Source organism: Phocoena sinus, chromosome 9 (genome assembly GCF_008692025.1).
Source record: "Phocoena sinus isolate mPhoSin1 chromosome 9, mPhoSin1.pri, whole genome shotgun sequence".
In the NCBI taxonomy this organism is placed as follows: domain Eukaryota; kingdom Metazoa; phylum Chordata; class Mammalia; order Artiodactyla; family Phocoenidae; genus Phocoena; species Phocoena sinus.
The window spans coordinates 77342013-77367429 of NC_045771.1; the positions used below are offsets into that span (position 1 = coordinate 77342013).

Genomic DNA, 25417 nt, shown 5'->3' on the forward strand with positions numbered 1-25417 from the left:
GTGTATTCACTCATTAGTGAAGATTATCTGAAGCTTTTATTTAGTCTCTTAAAGAAGTTACTCTTGGTCTAACTCTCATGACAGTATTTGCTTTAGCCACTCGCTCACTCATTCACTAGAGGCTGTCATTTAAATTTTTTCTGATTTTCAGAAATGTTCAATTATTAATTTAAAAAGTATACATCTCTGCAATATGTATTTAGTATGTGATATTGAAAGAACAGACAGTAATGTGAAAAATACAGAGGTAAAATGTGATGTATATTTTTGTGACTGGTAGTACAGTAACCAACCTTGGGAAAAGCAGTGCTCAAAATAATGGGGGTCAAAGCGAGAGGCCCAGGGCAGCCTGTCTCATGAAGTCGTCACTCCATCATGGAGTTAAAGTGGATGTGCTTTGACCAACTTGACTGTGTGACTTGCAGTACTTTGAGGTTCTTTTGTCTTGTCAATCTGAATTTACCACACTTGTGGAACAGGTATGTAGAAGTACATCTTCATGCACTGGAATTTTGCCCAAGAGGAATTCAGAGTTGTAAACAAATTAGTGTTTATTCATGAAGCTTTCATTGAGCATTACCTATAATACCAAAAATGGAAATAATCTAAATTCCAGCAATATGATAATGTTTACAAAAGTTATGCTATACTAATTGGATGAAATGTTATGTAATCATTAAAAATGACAGCAGATGGAAAACAATTTGGCAGTGTTTCAAGCATTTTGAATGGTCCCATTCTCCAACTCAATAATTCCACTTCTGGGAATTTATACCAAGGAAACAATGTGGTGTAAAGAAAGAAATTATGCACAGATATGTTAATTTTAGTGTTATTTATGAGAGTCAAAAATATGAGAAAACAAAGTTTTCAACAATGGGGTATGATTAAATAAAACGATGATATAACCATACAACATATTGTTAACTCTTTAACACTAGATATAGAAAGGATTTTTAATGGGGAAGTATTTTTGATATAATGATTATTAGAAAAGTGAGAAGATAATGCTAAAATACAGTAAATTATAAATAAAACCTAAAGTATATTTTTAAGAAAATTATGCACTAGAAAAAGAGAGAAAAGAAACACACTGAAATGTTCAGTCTATCACTTGGGAGTGGGAGGTTTCTGAGAAGTCTGAATTACTTCATTTTTTTCATTTAGTTTACTCTATTTAATAAATATTCCTCATGTATACACATTGCTTTCAAAATCAGGATAACAGCACAAAATATTTGTTTAAAAATATATTTATTTGACCCAGTAGTTCTTTTACTGGGATTCTTTTCTAGAAAAATACAGAAAAGCTTTACCCAAAATATCTTCATTATAGTGTCACTTCTGCTCACTAAAAGATAAAACAGTCCAAATGGTTACATTGAATGTATGGTCAATAGGAGGTAAGTCCTGTAGTATGAGTGATTTAGTAAATTATGGGAATTAATTACATCTGTCTACATGATAAACTATTAATTCAGTTATTTAGCATGTTGGTGAAGACTTTATACATAAAAATGCTTATGCAATAATGTTAATTCATAAAACTATGAAACAAAATGTTATCAACAATAAGATCTCCGTTATGTAAAAACATGTATGCATCAAAAAGATAGTGAAAAGAAACACCTCAGAATGTTAACAGTAGTTTTTTCTGAGTGATGAGTTTATAAATAATTTTAGTTTTCATCTTCAAATTTTTCTGTAGCTTTCAAAATTTTATGATAAATATAAATATGATTTCTAAAACAAAAATAAATCTTAAAATAGAAATTGTGGGGCTTCCCTGGTGGCACAGTGGCTAAGAATCCGCCTGCCAATGCAGGGGACACAGGTTCGGGCCCTGGTCCGGGAAGATCCCACATGCCACGGAGCGACTAAGCCCGTGCGCCACAACTACTGAGCCCGCGCACTAGGCCCTGTGAGCCACAACTACTGAGCCCACGTGTCACAACTACTGAAGCCCATGCGCCTAGAGCCTGTGCTCCACAACAAGAGAAGCCACCGCAATGAGAAGCCCACGTACTGTAATGAAGAGTAGCCCCCGTTTGCTGCAACTAGAGAAAAGCCTGTGCGCAGCAACGAAGATCCATCGCAGCCAAAAATAAATAAATTTATAAAAAAAAAATAGAAATTGTGTATAGAAACATGGAGAATGTGGGATTCATTCTGAGGGATAAAGCAAAAGACAAAGGTGCTGCAACAATGTATCACAAACTGGGGGGTTTAAAACGACAGAAATTTACCCTCTCACTTTCCAGAGACTAGAAATTTGAAAAGCAGGTATGGGCAGGGTTGTGTTCCTTCCGAAGAAGAGCATCTGTAGGAAGACGCTTCCTTGCGTCTCCTAACTTCTAGTAGCTCCAGGCACTCTGTGGCCTGTGGCAGCATAGCCCGTCTCTGCCTCTGTCTTCACGTGAGCATCTTTTCCTTGTGTCTCTGTGTCTTTACACGGTGCTCTTCCTGTGTGTCTGTGTCTAAATCTCTCTCTTCTCGTAAGGACACCAGTCATACTAAGGCACACCCTAAGGACCTCATCTTAACTTGATTATATCTGCCAAGACTGTTTCCAAATACGGTCCATTCATGTGTACAGGGGATTAGAACGTCAGTATATGTTTCTTGGGAGGGGATACAGTAAAACCTGCGGCAACAGGCAATGTTCAAACATGAGAAATATTTGTTTCCTCTTGCAAGGTTGTTGGTCCCCTGCAAACCTCCATGCTTATCATCCGTGTTACTCCTTTCTTTTCTTTGGCCTTCTCTGCTATTCCATTGCCCCGCATGCCAGCTGAACACTAGGAAATGATCTTAGAGAAACCTTCGTAAATCCCCCCTTTCTTGGTGTAGGATTCCTCCACGTGGGAATATCCCTTTCCCTGTGACCCCCATCACAAGTTTTCAGTCTCTACGCTTAACTGCCTCTCACATTACTTACACTGCAGTCAAGGGCCTGGTGTCCCACTGGGTCAGACTGTTTTGTGGCTGTTCTACTCTTAGCATTAGGAAGTGATAGCTGCTTATCTCTCTTTTCAACCACATGAACCTTGAGACAGCAAAACAATTGGCATTTCTCTCTTACTCAGGTAGCTTCGTACATAACCATTATTCGAACTAGCTTGATTTATGTATATTTCACATATCACCTTTCTGTGAACTGCTGATAACATTTCGAAAATTGCCACATCACCAGTACAGCACTGATATTAATCTCTCCCAGTTTCTCTCTTATGCCTGTTCAAGTAGCAGAAGTTGACATTTTCTTTTGGAGGTACAAGTGTCCATGTTAAGCATTGCCATTAGTTAATAACCTTGCTTGATGGTGTGTGAGGGCTGCGTCTCCTTTCCTCATTTCATGGTGGCCATTTCAGCCCGTGGCACGCTGATGGTTTCTCTGCAGAAGACAGACCTCACGTCACCTTTCATGTGCATCTCTATTACCTCACACTATTAACAGTTGTTAGCTATGTCTCTCATAGTCTACTGATTCCATAGTGAGGGTGGACCCAGTCTTGTCTTTCTGTCCCTAAAGTAGGTCATGGTTCGTGGCATTCAGTAAAAGCCAGTTCAGTGAGTGAATAAGTGAGTGAATGCAGAACAGGGGTTAAATTAGGGAACAACAATACAACAAACTCTAAGAAATAACTCCAGACCCCGCATCTTCATCGAGTAATTTGAAGTTTCTATTTCCCGTTGGTTACCTGAAGACTAGGATGTTTTCATCTTCGTATATCGAAATGGATAAAGACCGTCTGTTCTAGTTAAAAAAAAAATCATGCCTCATTGAGAAAACTGTTGTTAATTTGACCATTAAATACCTTTGATGCAAAAGTATGCATTACTTGATTCTTCCTGAAGAATCATATGCAACGTTTTTATCGGTTTCTAGGAGTCTACCTCTGCATGCCGTTTGCACCTGCAGTCTAAAACTGGGAATTCTTTTTTTTGTGGCCTTATATAAAAAGATTGTTGGAAATCATTACTGGAATTTTTACTGACAAAGATAACCTTTATCATTTCTAGGTTGGGAGGTGGCTGGAGATCATATCCAGAGTGGGGCTGGCGGTTCCGATAATGATTACCTGATCTTAAACTTGCATATCCCAGGATTTAAGTAAGGAAAACCAATTCTGATTCCCTTCTGTAGGAATCCTCATGCCTGTTTCCCTACAGAAATAGATGAAGTAGGGCTGCCTTTATAAAATATATTAATATTGTGATGTACGTAGCAAATAGCAAGCTGTGTAGGATAATGTATTATATTTAAGAATATCTATAGAAACTATAACTGTTAATTGTATATTAGTTAGATGAAGCCAAAGTTTTTAAAAATACTCTATCCAAATATTACAAAAACTGTGACTGTTGGATGCTTAATTCAGAGATCTTAGTCTAAGTCATTTGCAGGAGAATCTCTTGGTTTATTTATTTGCTTTTCTCGAAGTTCTGTCTGTAAAGTAGTATGTTACAGATTGTTTAATCCTTTTAGCCCCCCATGTTGAATTGCCCAGCAGGAGTCTTTTTCTCGCTGTAGGCTGGGTGGCAGCATTTACACCAGGAGATCTGAGCATATTCCCATGGTTGTGTAGACTCCGTGCAGCAGTAGACTGCCCGGAGAGGAGAGGAGAGTGTGGCTTTCAGCTTAATGAAAAAAGTCATGTAACTTTTTCTAGGTTGTATTCAGAACATGCTGTAAATATCGCAATTTTAATCTGTTAAATAGACCACCGACATCGATGACGGGAGCCATGGGCTCTGAACTGGGAAGAATAACCTTTGTGTTTGAGACCCTCTGTTCAGCCGACTGTATTCTGTACTTCATGGTGGTAAGTGGAAGAGGGGCTCTCAGAGGTGGATTTCTACGCTTAGCGTTCTCCTTGAAGTGTGACCCTATTTGTACAAATTGCGATAAGAATCCCATTTTTCTTCCCATTTTTAGGGTCTTCCAAAAACATTAAAAAGATATCTGAGGAACTCATTAAGCATTGTGTGGTGAAGTCCACAAAGGAAGTGTTCATTCCTTGTGGAGAGAACTGAGTGATGGGGCCTGGGTGACAGACAGAAGCCAGAAAATATTAATCCCATGGGAAAGTCCTTCAAAAAAATATGCCAGCAGCAGTGAAAATTCTCCCCTAGGAACCATTCAGCAATTCAAACCATCAGGAGGGAAAAGCATGTATTAATAAGTGAGGGCACAAAACAGTGGAGGTGGAGAGCTTTGGGAAAAATAACACCCTTCCTTGTTAGGTAAATAAATGTAGACAAAGGATTTTGCTATGTACATGTCATAATTTTGCCCATTTTTTCCTAGATGTCCTATAAATCTCAACTAATAGCTTGAGAAAAAGTGGTAACACAAAATTTACTTAAGACCCCAGGGAGGTATTAGAAGGTTGTTGGCTAAGACTTTAATGTTATAATTAAGTAGTGACTTCATAGACACGAGTTGTTTTTGCTTTTTTCCAACAATCCTTTAGTAGCTAGTTAACAGTCCATTAACAGTGTCCTCCATGATATACAAGATATATGGAGATTTAAATATTTGTTCATGATTACTAATAGCTTAAATGAAGGCAGACTATTTCGTTCTGAAAAAAAAAGGACTTTGTGGTAGTCAAAGAAGATGAAGAATCTTCAACACGTCTATCTATGACACCACAAATAACCGAGAAGTCTTCAGTTCTCTTAGCTCTCCCTCCTTATTTCTTCAGTGTATTAGTTCCTCTTCATACTGAGTGCCATTACTGACAATTCAGACTCCCATTATCTCTCAGCAATAGTCTCTATCTATTCCTCTCATCCCCACCCTCTCATAAATGCTGTTGTCAAACTTACCTTTATAAACATAAAAACAATAGTAGAGGCAGCCACAACAAATCTACCCCCTCACCCTTAGTGGCTTTTTATTGCCTGTGGCAGCGGTTCTCAAAATGTGGTTCCTGGACCAGCATCATCTGGGAACTTGTTAGAAATGCACATTTCTGAACCCCTTCCTAGTCTTTTTTTCTTTTTTTTTTTTTTTTTGCGGTACGCGGGCCTCTCAGTGCTGTGGCCTCTCCTCTTGAGGAGCACAGGCTCCAGACTCACAGGCTCAGCAGCTATGGCTCACGGGCCCAGCCGCTCCGCGGCATGTGGGATCTTCCCGGACCAGGGCACGAACCCGTGTCCCCTGCATCGGCAGGCGGACTCTCAACCACTGCGCCATCAGGGAAGCACCCCCTTCCTAGTCTTAATGAGACACTCTGGTGATAGGGCCCAGCATTCTGTATTTTAGCAAGCCTTGAGGTTGGTTCTGAAGTGCAGTAAAGTTTGAGAACCGATAGCCTATGAATACACTTAAAATTCCTTAGCATGGCATCTGTATGGCTTTTGTACTCTTTGCTCAGCCTCTGTTACCAAACTGCTGTTACTACTCGCCCCTCTTTAGACACCCTGAATTTGTTAGTGGGACACTCTGTACTTTTTCACTTCTCATGCCTTGGCACACTCTAAACTAGAATGACTTCCTTCATTTTGCTGCTTTGTCTGGCGAACTCCCGTTCATACTTCGAGGGCAGCTCAAACCTCACCTTTTCTGGGAAGCTTTCTCTTTATTCCTTTAAGTAAAGTTAACCACTCTCTCCAGTGTGCTCCTAAAACCCTTTGAGAAAACCCTACTTTAATTATGTGAATGTATTCATATATTTGTCTCTCTCTGTTGATCTAGCATTCCTGAGGGTAGGGATCATAGATATTTATTTTGGTAAATCAGTCTTAAGAGGTTTTTGCTCATAGCTGGATCCGTTAGTTTTCTTTACTCTGTGATTTGATTTCTGCACAGCAATTTTTGAGATATCAGCACCTAAATAACACAACAAAATGCTTTCAAAATCGTGTAGTGTTTTACAAAGGTAAGGTGGTATTATTTGCAGTAATGCAGTATGTTCCATTTATTATGGGAATAAACATCCAGAAAGTGTTCAGCAAAGCACTGTCTGTATATTAGCAGCTCCTTTTAGGAAGCAGCATGTGTGATTATTGGGTTGTTTGGTAATGTGGGGAATTCTGTGACGTATGACAGGCATACTCTGTTGTTCCTACTTGTGGTGTGAACTCAAGACGCATGTCTTTATAGCATATCTGATTACTTTATAACATACTTGCCATCAGCGTTTATGTCATAGAAAGAAAGAGACATGTCTTGAGCCAGGCCACTGTATTATCAGCATTTCGGATAACTAACAAAAACCTATCCAGATTCCTAAGTCATCTATTAGGGTTTCTGCAGGGAAGACTAATTAGAAAATTCAGAGTTAGTCTTGGTTTTTCATTTCAAATAAATTAGATGCGTATTACATTATTTGCTTTACTTATTGCATTTGCTTTCTGACCATGTTAATGACATAATATTGGTGGAATGTCACACATTTATATAATATTCTAAATATTGAATTTAGCTAAGGAAATCAGAAATAAGATGTTACACTAATTAATCTTTTTGGAATTCAAGTATAAGCAAAAGAAGATTACATGAACATAAAATAACATTCTAGTTAATCTGCACTGGAAATTGCAAGTATAATTCAGGGAGAATTTAGAATTCCTGTGTAAAAGCCGCCTATCAGAATCCCTCAAGGGAAAAGATAAAAGATGGAAAGAAAGCCTTGTCATTTTATGAGGATCCTAGAAGTTTACTCTCAGAAGTTGGAGGAATTATGTTTCCCTTTCTGCATATATTTCCTAAGCTGGAGTCATACACATACACACACACCACCCCTCCCTCCAACAGAAAAATTCCTTAAACATAACTATGCTTTGAGACCTCTTTCACGTTATATTGATGACGTGGTTGATACATTGTAATTACTCAGCTAGTAAGTGCTTGTGTAGACTTGAAGGGAAGTTTTTGAGGGTTTTAGGGTTACATGCTCTGCAGATAAATATTCATGAACGCTGTAGGGTTTACTGTAAATACAAACATATGATTGTAATGTATATACATGTATATTAATACTGAGTTGGTGGTTTTTTGTGTGTATTTTTTTCTACTATATTTTAGGATATTAATAGAAAAAGTACCAACGTGGTCGAATCATGGGGTGGAACCAAAGAAAAACAAGCTTACACCCATGTCATCTTCAAGAATGCCACATTCACATTTACGTGGGCATTTCAGAGGACCAATCAGGGTCAAGATGTAAGTTCCAAGCACTTAAAAGAAAATAAAAGCCACAAAGATGATTCTGCCTGTGGAGATTTGTACAAAGTGGTCCCTCACATCTCCTGGAGGAAAAGGCTTAGCTTTTTCCTGATGTAGAATCAATCATTTGGTTACGGAGCAGATTGATATAAAAATGGTATTTTGGGGGGGGTTTGTGTTTTGAGAGCAAGAATGTATGAAATGGAATAACACAATGTATCTTTGAATTGTTCTATACTTTGAACAAATATAGTTGGTAAAAGCTTAAGAGAAAGAAAATCTTATTTTGTAGTTATTTAAAAACTTACTTTTAAAGCTTTCTGAGACTTCGGGAAGGTGGTGACTTTCTTCCCCTTCGTCTGAAAGATCTGACATTTGTCCAGGAGGCATTATCTGATGTTGGTTTATTACTTCATACAGGAATGGCTGTCTCCTTTTATAGCTTGGCGAGTGTGTATGTGCACACTGTCGGGTTAACACACAGAACTATTCTATTTTACTTTCCGTAGTAGAATAGACCTTAATCCTCCCCTAAATATTTTCCATCATATGCTTCAATTACATGTTATTGTGGATCTCCATTGCTGTGGCATTTCCAGGGTGAGAACAAGGTAAATCACGGTTTAAGACGCTGCCTTAACATTGTGGTGGCAAATGTAGAGCATTTTCTCTTTTCTCTTCAGGTCTTCACTGGGGAACCCATTCCCCAGGTTTCACTTGACTCCAGTTGCTCTTTTATGAGTGCTCGGATTCCCACCTTGTGGGGTGTGAACATGCTGTGCAAGGCTTCCTTGCCTCCCTTTAGTCTTTGCCCCAGACAGAAAGCATTAAGAAGCGGCGCTCTGCTGACACAGTGGTGCTCACTGCTTGATGAAAACTAGACCTTAATTGACTCAGTGTCACACGCAAGAAAAGTATAGTAAGGCCCAGGTTTTTCCTCTCTGTTATGCATCCAGTAGAAATCAGAGTATGTTGGTTAAGGAAAGTGCTAGAGAGGGAGGAAGAAAGCCCAAAGAAGTGATGTGATTGCACCACTATCACACAGTTAGTGTTTGAGTGAGGAGTTTTTAATCCCTGGTCCAAGTCTTTTCAACATTGCCACAGTGCAAACAACCTATTGTATCATGACATTTAGGCTTACGTCTGAATAAACAGTGATGGGAGCTAAGGTTGCTCTTTTGTTAAATCATATTGGTTTTACCAGACATCAAGTCTATACATATGCCTGAATTTGTACCCATTATGACATAATTTCATGGCCAAATTCCTGGATCTCCATTACTGTGGAAATGAGTTTCTAGTGTTAAGGTTTAATATAATTTTAAAAAGTACCAAAAAGGAATACTATTAATGCACTGGCTGGGACACTTTGCTTAGTTATTTTGGTGATACGAACATAAAACAATCTGGTTGTACAACTAAGCGCCAAGGCAGAAGTCATTACTTTCTGCTCTCTTTTTAGAATAGACGGTTCATCAATGACATGGTGAAGATTTATTCTATCACTGCCGCTAATGCAGTTGATGGGGTGGCGTCCTCGTGCCGTGCCTGTGCCCTCGGTTCTGAACAGTTGGGCTCATCGTGTGTCCCCTGCCCCCCAGGCCACTACATTGAGAAAGAAACCAACCAGTGCAAGGAGTGTCCACCTGACACCTACCTGTCCATACATCAGGTCTATGGCAAGGAGGCTTGTATTCTATGTGGGCCTGGGAGTAGAAGCACTCAGGTAAGTGGGTCCGTATTTCACTTATCCCCGGGAAAGCATATTTTAATAGACAAACCCAAAGGTTCCTCTTAATGTTTCTCCGGGAACTATGAAGTTGCTATTTTTATTTATGAATGGCTTTTTCATTCCCTTTCTTATTTTACCTCATCTTACATCTGTTGAGCACTTAATATGTGCCATGAAAGGGCTAATTACCGGGGGCATAAAATATTAAGAAGAGGATCCAAAAAAGAATGCTTTCCAAAAATATTAAAACTGATTTCTTGTGTATTCCATTAAGGTAGAGCAAGTAAGGTGCCTCACTATACATAGGCTGTAGGCGTATGTGGAGAACAGCAAGAATGTCTCATAACATTTTAAGGGTAAAGATGGATGCTGTATTCTGAGTGAAGGAAAAAATAGTTTAATGTCTGTTGAAACTGGCATAACAGGACATCTTGGCTATTTATTAAAATACCTTTCTGTAAGAAACTAATCTTAGAATAACTTTGTTAAAATATGCGAACACTTCTGAACTTTGCGTAGAGAAATCTAGAGTTTAGACATTTTCTATATTAGTGTGGTAAAATATACCATAACTAAGACAAGATTACTGAAATAGTTTTTAAACCTAGAACTTTCTGGAAACACATTTTTTCATAGCAGCTGATGTTTTCTTTCCTGCCGTATTGTTTTCGCTTTGTTTTGTTTGGTTTTTTACATTTCTTAATCTTTAATCAAAGGACCACTCAGTTTGCTACAGTGACTGCTTTTTCTACTATGAAAAAGAAAATCAGAGTTTGCACTATGACTTCAGCAACCTCAGCAGTGTGGGCTCCTTAATGAATGGTCCCAGCTTTACCTCCAAAGGAACAAAATACTTCCATTTCTTCAATATCAGTCTATGTGGGCATGAGGTGAGTTCTGGCTGGCAGGGTGAGACGGAGCTGTGTTTCAGCTCTGACTGAGTTATTTTCTGTGTTGATGGACCAATAAAATCTCTATGGAAGCTAACAACCAAATGTCAGAAACTGAGCTGTGACAGCTTAAATCCTCTGTTGCTTCCTAGCACGTTGGCAGTTTTCTCCACCAGGGGCAACCTTGTCTGGTTCTCACTCCATCAAAGCACTTATCCAGTCAGTTGAACCCCCAAAGCTTGGAGCAACGGAGCAAGGGCTTTGAGGATCTTTCATTTTTGTAAAAGTGGGTCAGGCTTGTCAATCCCACCTATTTTTTAGGCAGAAAGTTAAGGTTTGAGAAAGTTTGACTGTTGCTTATATGGTCAAGTTTGCGTTTTAAAAAGAAGGGACTTTCCAGAGGAAGTTTGCCCAAAAATAAAAAGGACGCAAGCAGGGCACAAGTGCCAGTTGATAAGGTAGCCTCTGCTAATAAATAATGGGATTTAATTTTCTTTGGCAAGAAGCAGAACGTGAATGGATACTGGTAATGGGAGAGTTACAGGACTGCGTGTCCAATATTTTTGTGGGCATAGAAGGTCGGGGTTGAGGTGTATGTGTGTGTATTTCCCGTTAGCAAAGGTGAAAATATACTAAGGCCTTTCCTCCATGTCTCTTTCTATTTTAACTCCTATGTCTCTAGTGGTCTCCGTTATGAAATGCTGTGCCAAAGGTTGTGCAAGGGAAATAAAAAGACGTCTCATGGCTACAGTAGTTCTCAAACGAAAAGATCCATACATTTTACATGGTATGACATTTGTCCTGTCCTGATTTTACATGGCGTGACCCAGCACACTCACCCAATTGATCAGTCACTCAATTTAAAACAAAAAAAAATTAAATGCCTGTTGGGTTGAATGCTGTGTAAAGCAGTGAATAAGATTAATTCCACCGTATATCACACTTCTTCTCAGTCTCATTCCTGTGTTACCACTGTCTTTGCCTTCCTCTTCTCTCTTCTGTCTTCCTTCTCCTTTTTTCCTCTTTATTCGCATTCCTTTCCTCTTCCTGTTGTTTCCCTCTTCTTTTCCTCAGTAGAGTCTCTCTGCTCTTTTTCCTTATTCTTCTCTTATGACGTCAAGAGTTTAATTTAAGCTTAGTAACAATATGTTGCACCTGTAATGCGGTGAGCAGGCTTGGTGGAGGGAGAACATTTTATAGGTTAGGATTGCTCGCTGCATTAAGGAAGAGAAACCTTTGTTCTTTTCTTTGTGCCCGTCTGTGCACACTCTACATCTGAGACCAATAAAACAGTGTTTCTGTTTTTCGTTATCTATTTCTTCATAGAAATTGTAGAGTAAGGTATAGTCTTTTGCAGTGGGACTGTAGTATATTTAGACATACCATATTAAAAAAAAATAAGAGTCAAACCATTTTATAAGTTATATCTTCTCACTACCCTCCAAATGATTAAAAAAGTAAGCTCCTGGGCTTCCCTGGTGGCGCAGTGGTTGAGAGTCCGCCTGCCGATGCAGGGTACACGGGTTCGTGCCCCGGTCCGGGAGGATCCCACATGCCGCGGAACGGCTGGGCCCGTGAGCCATGGCCGCTGAGCCTGCGCGTCCGGAGCCTGTGCTCCGCAACAGGGGAGGTCACAGCAGTGAGAGGCCAGCGTACCGCAAAAAAAAAAAAAATAAATAAAAAAGTAAGTTCCTGTATACCCTTCAACATACTGTGTACTTGAGCAGATCCACATCATTGAGTCTAAGAGTAGGTGACTAAAGACACTTCTAGTGACCAGCTGTTCAGTTGTTGTCCTAGGCTTTTATGTTTTCTTTTTCAGCCTTGACATTACTTTTCTGCCACACACAGGCCTATACAGGAGAAGGAAGAGCAAGTCCTTTTTCTTGACATTAAAACCTTCACCAGCAGTTTTCTGGTTCCTTTATGCACATCGTTGTCCTAAGAATTGAAGATTTCACAGATGACTTATATTTCCTTAAGTCAGATGGCTTTCATCCAGCACAAATGATGCTTGTAGTTGGGGCAGCAGTGCAGCCTTGAATTACTGTATTCGTTATAACTTCAGTGACTCGCAAGTCTGGTTGAACATTGGAATTGTCTCAAGAGCTTTTAAAAAGTGCTGGTGCCTGGGCCCACACCCGATCAGTTAAACCAGAATTGTGGTGAGGAGAGAGCCAATGCTCTGCTAGAATCACTAGCTAGCTGAGATCCAGTTTAGAGACTGACCTTCAGTGAAACCTCTTTATGACTTTATTTTCCTAGGGGAAGAAGTTGGCTCTCTGCACCAACAATATAACAGACTTCACAGTAAAGGAAATGGTGGCAGGGTCAGAGGATTACACGAACTTGGTGGGAGCATTTGTATGTCAGTCAACCATTATTCCTTCTGAAAGTAAGGGCTTCCGAGCAGCCTTATCATCACAGTCCATCATTCTGGCAGATGTATTTTTAGGTAAGTTTAATTTGGTTCGTATATGCATGCATGCATTTGTTCTAAAATTATGGTACTGCTAACTTGTCATTGCACTGGTGCTTACCATCGATGATTAAAACCTACAGGTAATGCTAAACCATCACTTTATAACATGGTTAAAAAGTCCCTGCAAGTGAGATCTTTTGATCGTTCTCAGGGAATACAAGAAGCTTCTGCATTTATGTATTAACTTGTGTGATATGTTGTTTTCTGAGAGTCTGTGCCTTTCATCAGATTCTCTAAGCAAAATAATGATAAACTCCCAAAACTGTGAACAAAAGAAGAGTAAACACACACAGTATAAACCTGAATCATAATATCTGCCACCAGTTTTCATCATCTCTTCTCATACCAGAAGTAATCTGGTGACAAACAGCAAGAGTGAAGGTGCTGGGTTTTATTCCCCATCTGTCCCTCCTGTCTTTCCGGTCTAGAAAGTTTAGGGAAGCTTTAAGAATAATTCAGGTCCCTAATTAGTAATTCCTAAGGATCAATTTCATTAAAATATCTGGGGTAGGGATTAGGGATCTAACAAGGCATATGATAATCTAACAGTGTAACAAGCTTCTTAGATGATTCTAGTCTGCAGCCAGATTTGAGAACCATCGTGAGAGACTCCAGGGGAATCGAGCTATAATTTTCAGCACCAAGGACAGGTACTGAGTTTGTGCCCAGCATCAGAACTCTGCTAGAACAAAGGTTGCTGTAATTGCTTGCGTTTTGGCTCTGCTATCATTTTGCCTGGGGTGGATGGGTGGGGAACGCCTTACTCCTAGATTAAACAAATTTTGGAGTTTTTTTCTGGAAATTATTAGGGCACAAAAAATTCTGTTTTGTCACTTGTGTCTATAATGAATGTGAATGAATGAAAAGCTGCATTAGCAAAGTAGCCCAGCTCGTTTGACACAACTCACAAGAGGCTGAGGATGATAATAGTAGATTGTTGAAATGTTCGAACTAGAAGGGACGGTGGAGATCATCTAAATTATTGCATGCATTTTACAAATTCAAGACATAAGAATCAGGGAAGTAAAGTGACTTAAGCAAAATTGCAGAACTAGGGAGTAGAATCTTTTATTTTCTATTCTGGAAACTTTGTAACGTTTATTGTTCTTCCCAAGAATGCATTAATTTAAGAGGATATTTCTGGTAAAATGACAGCATCAAAGTAAAGCTATTTTCTATTTAGATATACAGAGACTAAATAAGCCTAATTTTCCCATATTGCTTAATAGTTTCTTTTTTATTCTTGTCTAGGAGTGACTGTTGAAACTACATTGCAAAATATTAATATAAAAGAAGATATGTTCCCAGTTTCACCAAGCCAAATACCAGATGTGCATTTCTTTTATAAGTGAGTGGACATGCTGCTTCTCTTGACTGTTTTCTTAATCATAAGGACATCACTTCAGGGTGCCCTGCATGGTAGCTTACACGTAATAGATAGTCAGTAATTGGTTCGTAAGTGAAAGACTTAGTAAAAAATAGGAAACGGGGAATATGTAGAAAGCATTATGTCATTTTTCTCATATATATAATCTTCTAAATTAGGCAATAAAGAGACTCTACTTCATTGTCTAGGCAGTAATTGTAATTCACACATCACAACATCAGCCTAAGTCGCTATGACCTCTAATCTCTTAAAAAATTCTTTTGATTCTAATTTTGATTATAATTACAATAGCTTTAAATCCTTTGATGATAGCGTATGACTTTACCTGGGGAGCAGTCAGCTTTTCATAGGCAGTGCCAGTAAATGAACTCAATATGTATTAAAATTCTAAATTAGCGAACTTTGATACATTTTTTCGTTCATTCAAAGAGCATAGGAGCAATTACACACAGGATATTTTTGTCTTTGAAATGTGTGTCATATATGTTTTGTGAAATAGCATTTCTCTTCCAATAGGTCTTCAACAACTACAACCTCTTGTGTTAAAGGCCGATCAACTGCTGTGAAAATGAGGTGTAATCCTGCTAAACCGGGAGCTGGAACCATTTCAGTACCCAGGTAGTCTTATTTCTATATGATTCTTCCATATTTGTATGTATTAGGAAGAAAAACTCTCCAGAATCTTACTATTTTAAGACACGTTCTCTATGGATATAAAGCAGAAAGGGAACAAAGAATCTGTAGATTTTTGTTGTACAGACGTGCTGGGTGCCTGTAGAGAGGTATAGGCCCTTGCCAATCTCAGCACTTCCCAGTCTCCTCAATGACATATTCTCGTCTGGTTGGCCTGAGTGTCTAATTGTCTTGAAAATTATTTAAGTAACATATAACTATATTGTTTGTATCCTTGGATTGAGTCTTAACTGTCTAGCCTCTACTTTCTTGAGAGCTGGATTAGGAACTTCCCTGGATTACAATTCTTCCCCAGCAAGGGACCATCTGGGTGATCTAGAATCTAGATTTTAGATTAAGCAGTCTAACCTGTGCGCCATAGTTTCTTTCTCACTGGTGGCGAAATCACCAAGGTAGAGTCTGACCTTTACAATACGTAACACAGTTCATTCAACTGATTGGCATCGAGGTAACAGCTGTCCACAGTCTAGGTCTGATTAATACAGCCACTTAGGGTGGGACCAGTAGGAGAAAAGAAGCAGTTTCATGGACTCAAAACTGTAAACTTAAAGACTGTTTTCATGGCCTGAGTGAAGCTTAAATGTCTCCTGATTTTTATTTTTTATGGTTATTCATTGTTTAGTATGTAGATTATTTCTAATCTCTTTAGGGTTAAGGTACCTTTGGATTATAATTTGATTTGCACATTTTTCTCCATCAAGCTAGCAAAAATTTATCTTTAAAAAAATGATTGACTTAATTTTGTTTTTGATAGTTTCACCGTAACCTTCTGTGAGATTTTAAGCTGTCCTGCGTATGTTACATCAGGATTGGAAATCAGTGGTCTAAGCATTGCTCCAGTTACTTGGACATCTTAAAAATAATTACAGTGATAACGTAGTATTTTGGGCTCATTTCTATGCATAAAGGCATACTAGCATTCACCCCTTACCAACACTGTTACTCTGGTTCTCGTAGATGTATGTATTAATTTTTCTCCTCACCTTTTCAAGGTGAGAGAAGAATGTGATGAGCGCAATACATAATAAAAGGTAATGGACATCAGTGAAAGAAACAGAGGGAGCCTGGTGCTCAAGGGCATCTTGTGGTGGAGGATCCCTGTGCCAGTGTTCACGCTGGAGTTGAGGCAGCAAGCACACTTTCTTTATGAGAAGGTGTATCCAGAGATTCTTTCACTATCCTCTGATATCCCACCATACGACTTCAAGTTCAGAGGTTTGTTTTATTTACTATAGCACTTCTGAGGTCCTTTCTCGGACCTAGCAACTCACTTCTCTGGAGTCCACCTGGGTGACTTCTGAAGCCTCCTCCAGGAGCCTCTATGACTTAAGCAGATAATGTTACTGAAGACTAACTCTGTCCTTTAGAAAATGTATCACTCTAACTCTCCCAGGGTGGACTCTGATGTTTTGACGTAATAAGGAAGTAATAGTCTCATGATGTTAAATGATGGCATCTAGAAACTAATTTTTTTCCCTGTGAGGAGAGGAAAAGTTAAGTTCCTCCTTTGACCTCAGGCAGTGTTTTCTACTTGACTGTCTTTGCAAGGGTTTCCCAAGATCATATGCAGCAGAATACCTTGGGGGGGTGTCTATCTTTTTTTTTTTTTTTTTTTGCGATACGCGGGCCTCTCACTGTTGTGGCCTCTCCCGTTGCGGAGCACAGGCTCCGGACGCGCAGGCCCAGCGGCCATGGCTCACGGGCCCAGCCGCTCCGCGGCATGTGGGATCCTCCCAGACCGGGGCACGAACCCGCGTCCCCTGCATCGGCAGGCGGACTCTCAACCACTGCGCCACCAGGGAAGCCCCTATCTTTTTTTTAATTTTAAAATTTATTCTTATTTATTTATTTATTTAAAGCACTCGATCATTTTAATACTTTAGCTCACATTTTTTTTGTTCAAACAGAAAGTCACAAAAATTGTAATCATCCTCATCAGTTCGCTCAGTCCCGTGTAATTAATTTTTTTTCGTCTTGATCCTTTGTTAGCACTTTTACGAATTTATCAGTTTTCCATTAGAGTTCTGAAAATGCTTATTCATTCAGTTCAGCAGTATAGTCAGTTACCAGAAACCTGTACTTGTCAGAGTCTTTTCCTTGAATTCCTTGAAGATGAAACCCTTTTATAGGAACATTTTTGCAAAAGCATCAGAGTGGGGTATCTATTTTAAAACTGATTTCTAGGCCTTCCCTGAAACCTAAAGAATTTCCGAGTGTTTGGAACAGGAATATTTATAAAAACACAAGACAATTCTGATACATATTAAAATTTGAGAACCGTTGGTCTTAACCCCCATTTTGGAGATTTGACTTTTTTGTTTTCTGACATAGATTCTCACATGTTGTTTTGCATTTTAGTTTTCTGAAAAGCTAAATTAAAAGGTCGTGGTCTACAGGGTGGATGCCTTCACCCATATTTTGATGAAGCTCTGTTTATAATTATGACGCACACTGAAGTCTGAGGACCACGTCTCTAGGGAATGCTTTTAACCCCACAACCTAAATGTGCTGGCCTTTCGTTCTTTCTTTTTTTTTTTTCAAACATCTTTATTGGAGTATAATTGCTTTACAATGGTGTGTTAGTTTCTGCTTTATAACAGAGTGAATCAGCTATACATATACATATATCCCCATGTCTCCTCCCTCTTGCGTCTCCCTCCCACCGTCCCTATCCCACCCCTCTAGGTGGTCACAAAGCACCGAGCTGATCTCCCTGTGCTATGCAGCTGCTTCCCACTAGCTAGCTATTTTACATTTGGTAGTGTATATATGTCCATGCCTCTCTCTCACTTTTTTCGTTCTTTCTTGAATCGATTTCCATCAGGGCACAAGGGGGAGCTCTGGGACCAGGATCAGAACATGAGAAACAGCAGCTTGTCCGGAAATAATTAGGATTTTTTTTTTTTTCTTTAAGCTGTAGGGCTGAATAAAGATTTCCTACTAACAGAAATGTTAACAGAGCCAAATTTACTTAGGTTACTTTTGAAGAGGACTTAATTTGCATTTTTCTCATCTGAGCTTTAAGTTCTCCAGGAGAGAAAGAGAGGTGCTAAGCAGGCACTTGCCTTGCAGAAGTCTCATATGCTGACCAGGAAGTCACTATAGGGAGTCCTTGGCAGTTGGGAAGGGATGCCATCCCCTGGAATTCTCTCTTGGTCAAGAATCTTGGCAAACCAGGCAAAGGCGACTTTGGCAGTAGTACTGTTGGCCGGGGCTCTGTGTCTTGGTGACCAGGGAAAATATCAATGAGAATGTCTTTACAGAAAGTGAAAGGGGCAGGAGAAAAGGGGAACTGTGTTCTCCGTGCATCTCGCATGCAGTGCAGAAGGAGCGGCAAATATTCTGGACCGCCTACTAAACAGCAGTTGGAAACAACAGCCTGTCTGTTTGGTCTGGCAAATGCAGTTGGTTTCTAATTCCACAAAGTATCTGGAGGGTGTGAGACGTTTTCAATTAAACTTAACAGCGTGATGTCTGTGGCAGATGAAATCAGAGTCGGAGTGGACTTTTGATATTATCTACCGCAGTTTGTACTTTGGCCAAAGAATAAATTGTGAACACGATCGACCACTAATATCCGTAAATAGATGCCTCTCCAGCTTCTGCCTGAAAGGCTTTCCAAACCCCTAATCATGATCCTGCATGGTCAGAGGAATCCAGGATTCTCCTTCCATTAGGAAAAATTTAGACCTAAGCACGTGTCCGAAGTGCTCTTTCAAAAACATGAGAAATTGCTGTTAGTTTTAACAGCAAAGTTTTATAAAGGTTTGAAAAAATTTTTAAAAAGCCTTATTTGAAAACAGGTAGAGGGAACCATGTTTACTCTGGTAATGGAGGATGTCATAGCCCATTAGAGATCCTTCAATCAAACCCATTTACTAGATACAGTAGGAAACACCGAGGACCCATAGCTATAGAGTGGCGCAGTCAAGATGGAATGATTTCTTGACTGTGTCTGTTGTTCTTTTCGTGCCATCGTGCTTTCATCTTGTCATTTCCCCCTCTCCCTTATAGGCAGAGATTTGCAAAGAAGCACATTTAACAGAGGCAAGTAGCACATTTATCCGGGGGACAGCTCAACTGATCTGCCAGTGATTGGTACCTTCTTTTTAATGACTCATCTTTCCTCAAACAGGGTCGTCTTTATTAATGTTCTGAGTTAGAGGAAAATCTTCCTCCTCTCTTTCTTACAACTTAGGACCATATTTAATTGCTTGGGTAGTTGATAAATAAATCCAAAATCGTTTTGTGAAAGCCTCCTTCAAAATCCAAATTCATTTTCATTATACATGTAGCTTCTGAGGAGATTGTCTCTCACAAAAGGGGTGCTTCACACTTCTGTCCTGATAGTGTTCAGAGGTCGAGCACACCAGGGGTTTCTTCACAGGCTCTGATTTAGAGTCTCTATCGAAGTCGCTGGATCTATTGGATGCTAGTGTTTTTGTTGGTATTTGGGGAAGGACTGTTAAAGCCAAAACAGTTGTCTATCCATTTTAAGTTATTAAAAGCCAGAGGATAGGGCTTCCCTGGTGGCACAGTGGTTGAGAGTCTGCCTGCCGACGCAGGGGACACGGGTTTGTGCCCCTGTCCGGGAAGATCCCACATGCCGCGGAGCGGCTGGGCCCGTGAGCCATGGCCGCTGAGCCTGCGCGTCCAGAGCCTGTGCTCCGCAACGGGAGAGGCCACAATGGTGAGAGGCCTGCGTACCACAAAAAAACAAAAACAAAACAAAACAAAAAAACCCATCTACATATGGGGCAGTTCTCGCTGAAAACAAACTGGAGACTGGCAGGAGGGGTCATCTATGACCAGGACTGTAAAGAAAGATTCACATGGAGTCGAGTAGGAAGGGAAGAGAAGCGATCAGGTCGGGACCTGTGCCCCTAGGAGGGGACACAGAAGAGGAGGGAGACATCACAGGCTTGGAGATCCTCCCTGAGGAGTGAGCCGTTTGAGCCACTTAGTGAACACCCCAGCCCTGGGGCCTGACACAGCCAAGGAAACCATCAGCAAAATGAAAAGGTAGGCTGCTAACTGGGAGAAAATATTTGCAAGTGATACGCCTGATAAGGGGTTAACCCCCCAAATATATGAACAGCTCATATAACTCAATATAAGAAAAAAACTAATTTAAAACTTGACAGAAGACCCGTATAGACATTTTTTTCCAAAGAAGTCATACAGATGGCCAACAGGCACAGGGAAAATGCCCAACATGGCTAACTATTTGAGAAATGCAAATCAAAACTACAATGAGATATCACCTCACACCAGTCAGAGTGGCTATCATTAACAAAATCACGAATAAATGTTGGCAAGAATGGAGAAGAGGAAACCCTGGTATGCTGTTGGTGGGAATGTAAATGGATGCAGCCACTGTGGAGAACATTATGGAGGTTCTTCAAGAAACTAAGCATAGAATTACCATATGATCCAGCAGTTCCACTCCTGGATATATATCCGAAGAAAATAAAAATACTAATTCAAAAAGGTACCTACACCCTAATGTTTTATGGCAGTATTCTTTACAGTAGCCAAGTATGCTATCCAACCTAAATATCCATCGACAAATGAATGGATAAAGAATTTTCATTTTGAAAATATTTAAAAATGGACTGTGATGGTTGCGCATATTGTGAATATATTAAAATCCATTGAATTGTACACTTTTATATCGTGAATTGTATGCTATTTGAACTATATCTCAATAAAACTGTTTTTAAAAATTTTTTTAAATAAGGGACTAGGTAGTGTCAGTAAATATAATTTGTCCATGTCTTCATCAGATGCTGGCTTTTGCGAGTTAACCAAGGGTAGAACCTGTAGAAAGGGAGATTTTTGCAGGAGACTGGTAAAATTTTATAGATCTAAGACTTCTAGGTCAAAATATCTTGTGTTCAAACTCTGTCATAAGTGATTGATGCTCTTCAGCCTTAGGGCAAACAAAATTAGAGCAAGGTGCAATGGTGTCTTATGGACCCTACACAAGAAGGGTTTCTGCCAATGACAAGGCATCCTTGGCAGAGAAAAGCTGAGCTTCCTGAGATTCCAAAGCCAAAAGGAGTCACCAGGAGGTCAGAGAGCATTGCCTGTGCCAGAGGATGCCAGACTGTACAAACTTTGTCTCGTTTCTTTGAACGTGTACTCATTGGTTTCTGTGGTGGTCACGTAGAGCAAAAGTTATGTAGAAGCACAATTAGCGACACCTGTAAAAAGCTGGTTGGGAGGAAAAGATGGTGGTGACACAGGTCAGCAAGGGGAAAGAGGTATTTCACATATCTGGCAATAAAAGATTTATCTATCTTACTACTTTTTTTCTTTTATCTTTTTTTCTATTTTCGTTTATATATGTAAGCACTATTGAAATGATTACTGCTTCATACTTTCTTGTTACTTCCCAGGGAAGGCCTGATTCAAACAGTGACAATTAGGTTTATAACAAAGAGTCAAATTTGGATATTCCACATTTTAAATGATTGATTGAGTTAAAAGAATTAAAGAATTGATTCTAAACTAAACTGCTTTTAACCTAAGAGTTTCTTTTAAGAAGTGAAGTCTGCCAAGGAAAGGCACTGAATCATTGTAGTATTTTGACATCTAATGGCAGCTTTATAAATTATATCAACATCTTGATTTTTGTTTGTTTGTTTGTTTCTTTGGCTCTACCAGTTCTTTAGAAAGTGATGTGCATTGTTAATGGTCTTTTATATTTTGCAGCGCTTTAAACTTTACCAAATTGTTCTCTCATTTTATCCTTTATAACCACCCTATGAATGCAGTATAGCAGACATTCTGCTTTTGACAAATTATAAAAGTGATACGGTGGGGAGGGAGGTTGGATCACTTATGGAAAAACACAGAATCATTTGAAAGTCCAGTTAGAATCGTAACCCAAGTCTTCTCTGTAGAGCTTTTTGCCAGTTTGATTAATTTTCTCCTTTTTTTCATTGGTTGAGTTCTTTTTTCTCAACCTTTAGCATACTTACTCTTTCCTCTTCCCAATATAAATAGTTTTTTCTCCTTTTAAAGTTTTTCTGTGTTGGAAAAATAAAATAGAAAATAATTCAGGGAGGAAAGACTTGAACAGGAAAGCCTATTGGTAATTTTTGCTAAATGATCAGTAAAGTGTGATTATTTTGAAAGTTGCAAAGCATTGCTATGCAAATAAGGCATTCTTGAAGAATTTTTCTCATTGATTATACAATCTTTTTCAAAAGAGCAATTTTGAGTTGCTTTTACTGATCTGGAAGGTAGAGGGTGGGAATAATTTTTTAAGTGGCATGGTTTTCATCTATTGTACTTTCCTTTTAAAAAAATCTCTCTTTGCTTCTCAGTCTGAATATATTTATTACTCTCTTTTTACAAACAGAGAAATTAAGGCAGTTAAGAGAGTCAAGTCATTTTTCAGAAGAGCTGCTCTTCACCATTGTTCTTAGTTTTGACAATCTGGGTCTCTGTTTCTGAAGTATGTCGTACAGAGCATTGCTTTTGTTTACCTCCCACCCATGTCCACTTCGTCTGCGGTACACGGACACTTCAGAAAGATAGACATGTAAAAATGCATAAATTTTCAGGCATGTAAATTTGTTTCAGTGTTCATATTAGGGTACCTTAGAATATATTTAGTTAACTGATAGTATGAAATTTTACCTTTCTGGTAGACTGAAAATTAAAGGTTTGGGTACTGTATCATCAGAAAGGCATTTGAAATGAAAACTTTTTAAAAAGGGATGTTTTTTGGATTCTCTCTATTATTGTGTGTCTATCATTTTGCTATTAGTTGTTTCAGGACACCTATACTCTGCACCAGCTGAGGTCTGAAGGAGGTTTTCAGGGCAATGCCCTGTATTTACACAGCTTGACCTAAGGGAAGTGCAGTAGGCAGACTAAGGCAACAGTATTCCCCTGGTTTTAATGGATTCATGAACAAAATAGTCATTCCCATTAGAATCTTTCCAAATAGTTTCTTGCTTCAATCAGTAAGGATTCACCAAGAAACTTTCCGGCAGCTTTTTTTTTTTTTTTTTGGGTCATTATCTGTACCTGTTTCTTTAAATTAAAACCCCCCCAGCTTTATAGAGATATAATTCACAGACCATTAAAATTCACTCATTTAAAGCGTACTGTTCAGTGGTTATTGTATATTCAGATATGTGCAAGCATCACCATAGCCGATTCTAGAAATTTTTCATCACTTCACAAAGAAATCCCATACCCTTTAGCTATTACCTCTCTAAATCTTAGTCCCTTTCCTGATCCTGAGCAACCACTAACCTACTTTCAAATGTTGAAATCGAGTTCCCTGTTATGGACTTTCATCTGAATAACATCATACAATATGTGGAACTTTTGGTTGGCTTCAGTCACTAAGCATAATATTTTTGAAGTTCATCCAAGTTGGGGCATGTATCAGTACTGCATTCCTTTTCATGGCTCAGTAATATTTCATCGTATGGATATACCACATTTTGTTCATCCATTCGTCTGCTGGTGGACATTTGGGTTGTTTCCACCTTTTGGATATTATGAATAATGCTGTTATGAACATTCATATACAATTTTTTTGGTATGGACATAGTATTTTCATTTCTCTTGGATATTTACCTAGGAGTGGAATTGCTGGATCGTATGGTAATTGTGTTTAATTGGTGTGGAACTGCCAGATTCCTCCAATGCTGCACCATCTTATATTCCCATCAGCAGCGTGTGAAGGTTCCAATTTCCCCACATCCTCACAACACTTGTTAATATCTGTTGTTTTGATTCTCACCATCTTGGTAGGTGCAAAGTGGTATTTTGTTGTGGTTTTTGTCTCCTTTAGATTATTTTTCAGGTGTTTCCTCAGCATCCATGCATTGCTTCCCAGTATGTTTGCAGCATGCATTCAAATGTTGATTGGACTCAATTGAAGGTGTTACAAAAGCTGTTGGTTTTGTTGTTTTTCATGTTTTATTTCAGCAAGTGTCCAGCAGGTACCTGTGATGGATGTACATTCTATTTCCTGTGGGAGAGTGCTGAAGCTTGCCCTCTGTGCACAGAGCATGACTTCCATGAGATTGAGGGTGCCTGTAAGAGGGGATTTCAGGTAAGAGGCAAAACTATCTAAGCAGAACTGTGTCATTGAAAATATAATTGTTTAGTCCAGCATTGCTTCCACCATAGAAACTGAGATTCAGTAACATGGCAGAAGCTTATAGTTAACTTAATGAGATATTAATATGTATTTTAAATCAAGTTTGATACCTAGACTCCCATATGTTGAGGTAGCTGAAGATGTGTACTGGAATTGGGGAAAATGAATTCTAGCAAGGGAGCTCTAGACTATGGATATTTACCCAGAGTATAAGGAAATGATATAATTAAACCCAAATATGGTTTATATAATGCAGTTATAGGTATAATTAAGATGAGGATGATATAACTGACTCTCCACAAGAAGCATACATAAAGAGTGAATCTCACGTGCACCCCTCCCACATATATGTAAATCAAGATCCTACTCTATATTTTCTCTGCAGTCCTTCGTTTGCTTACTTGTTTTTTAAAGTAAAGTTGGGATTCTCTTCTCCGTATTTTTTTGTTTCCATTATGCCTTTAATACACTTCCCTTGTCACTAAATTTTTTAAAAAAAACATGACTTTTAGTTATTGACAAATGTGCTATTACATATGCAATTTGGGCTTTAATAATTCCCCTGTTGGACATTTAAGAAAAAATTGAAAACCATCTTTTTGTAAATACGTCTGTAATGGACATCTTTGTTAGACATTTGATTGTTTCCTTAGAGTTTATTACTGGAAAGGGATTAATTGGGTTCGAGGAGATGGGACATTTTTAAGGTTTTTGATATGTGTTACTAAATTGCTTTGGTTGCATCAATTTGCTTTTCTACTAATAGTGTTTGAGAGCACCCACTTCCCTGCACCAGCTTTGACTAGTACCATAGAAAAACCCAAGCTTTACCTCTTTGAAGATGACTTACCACTTCACTCTCTCCAGATTCCATTGAAATGACATTGAAGAAGCACAGATGAGAGGATAAATCAGTACCAG

At 39.0% G+C, this 25417-nt stretch overlaps 1 protein-coding gene across 1 annotated transcript in view; it reads left to right on the forward strand.

The window, feature by feature from the left end:
- The window catches only part of KIAA1324L (KIAA1324 like), a 188768-nt gene that overhangs the window by 142617 nt on the left and 20734 nt on the right, over positions 1 to 25417 (forward strand). Inside the window, exons 11-19 of the mRNA XM_032644023.1 lie at positions 4024 to 4114; positions 4724 to 4826; positions 8039 to 8176; positions 9642 to 9905; positions 10628 to 10801; positions 13067 to 13256; positions 14535 to 14631; positions 15187 to 15288; positions 24322 to 24448. Of these exons, the coding sequence (XP_032499914.1) occupies positions 4024 to 4114; positions 4724 to 4826; positions 8039 to 8176; positions 9642 to 9905; positions 10628 to 10801; positions 13067 to 13256; positions 14535 to 14631; positions 15187 to 15288; positions 24322 to 24448 (1286 nt within the window). The remainder of the gene's footprint in view (positions 1 to 4023; positions 4115 to 4723; positions 4827 to 8038; positions 8177 to 9641; positions 9906 to 10627; positions 10802 to 13066; positions 13257 to 14534; positions 14632 to 15186; positions 15289 to 24321; positions 24449 to 25417) is intronic.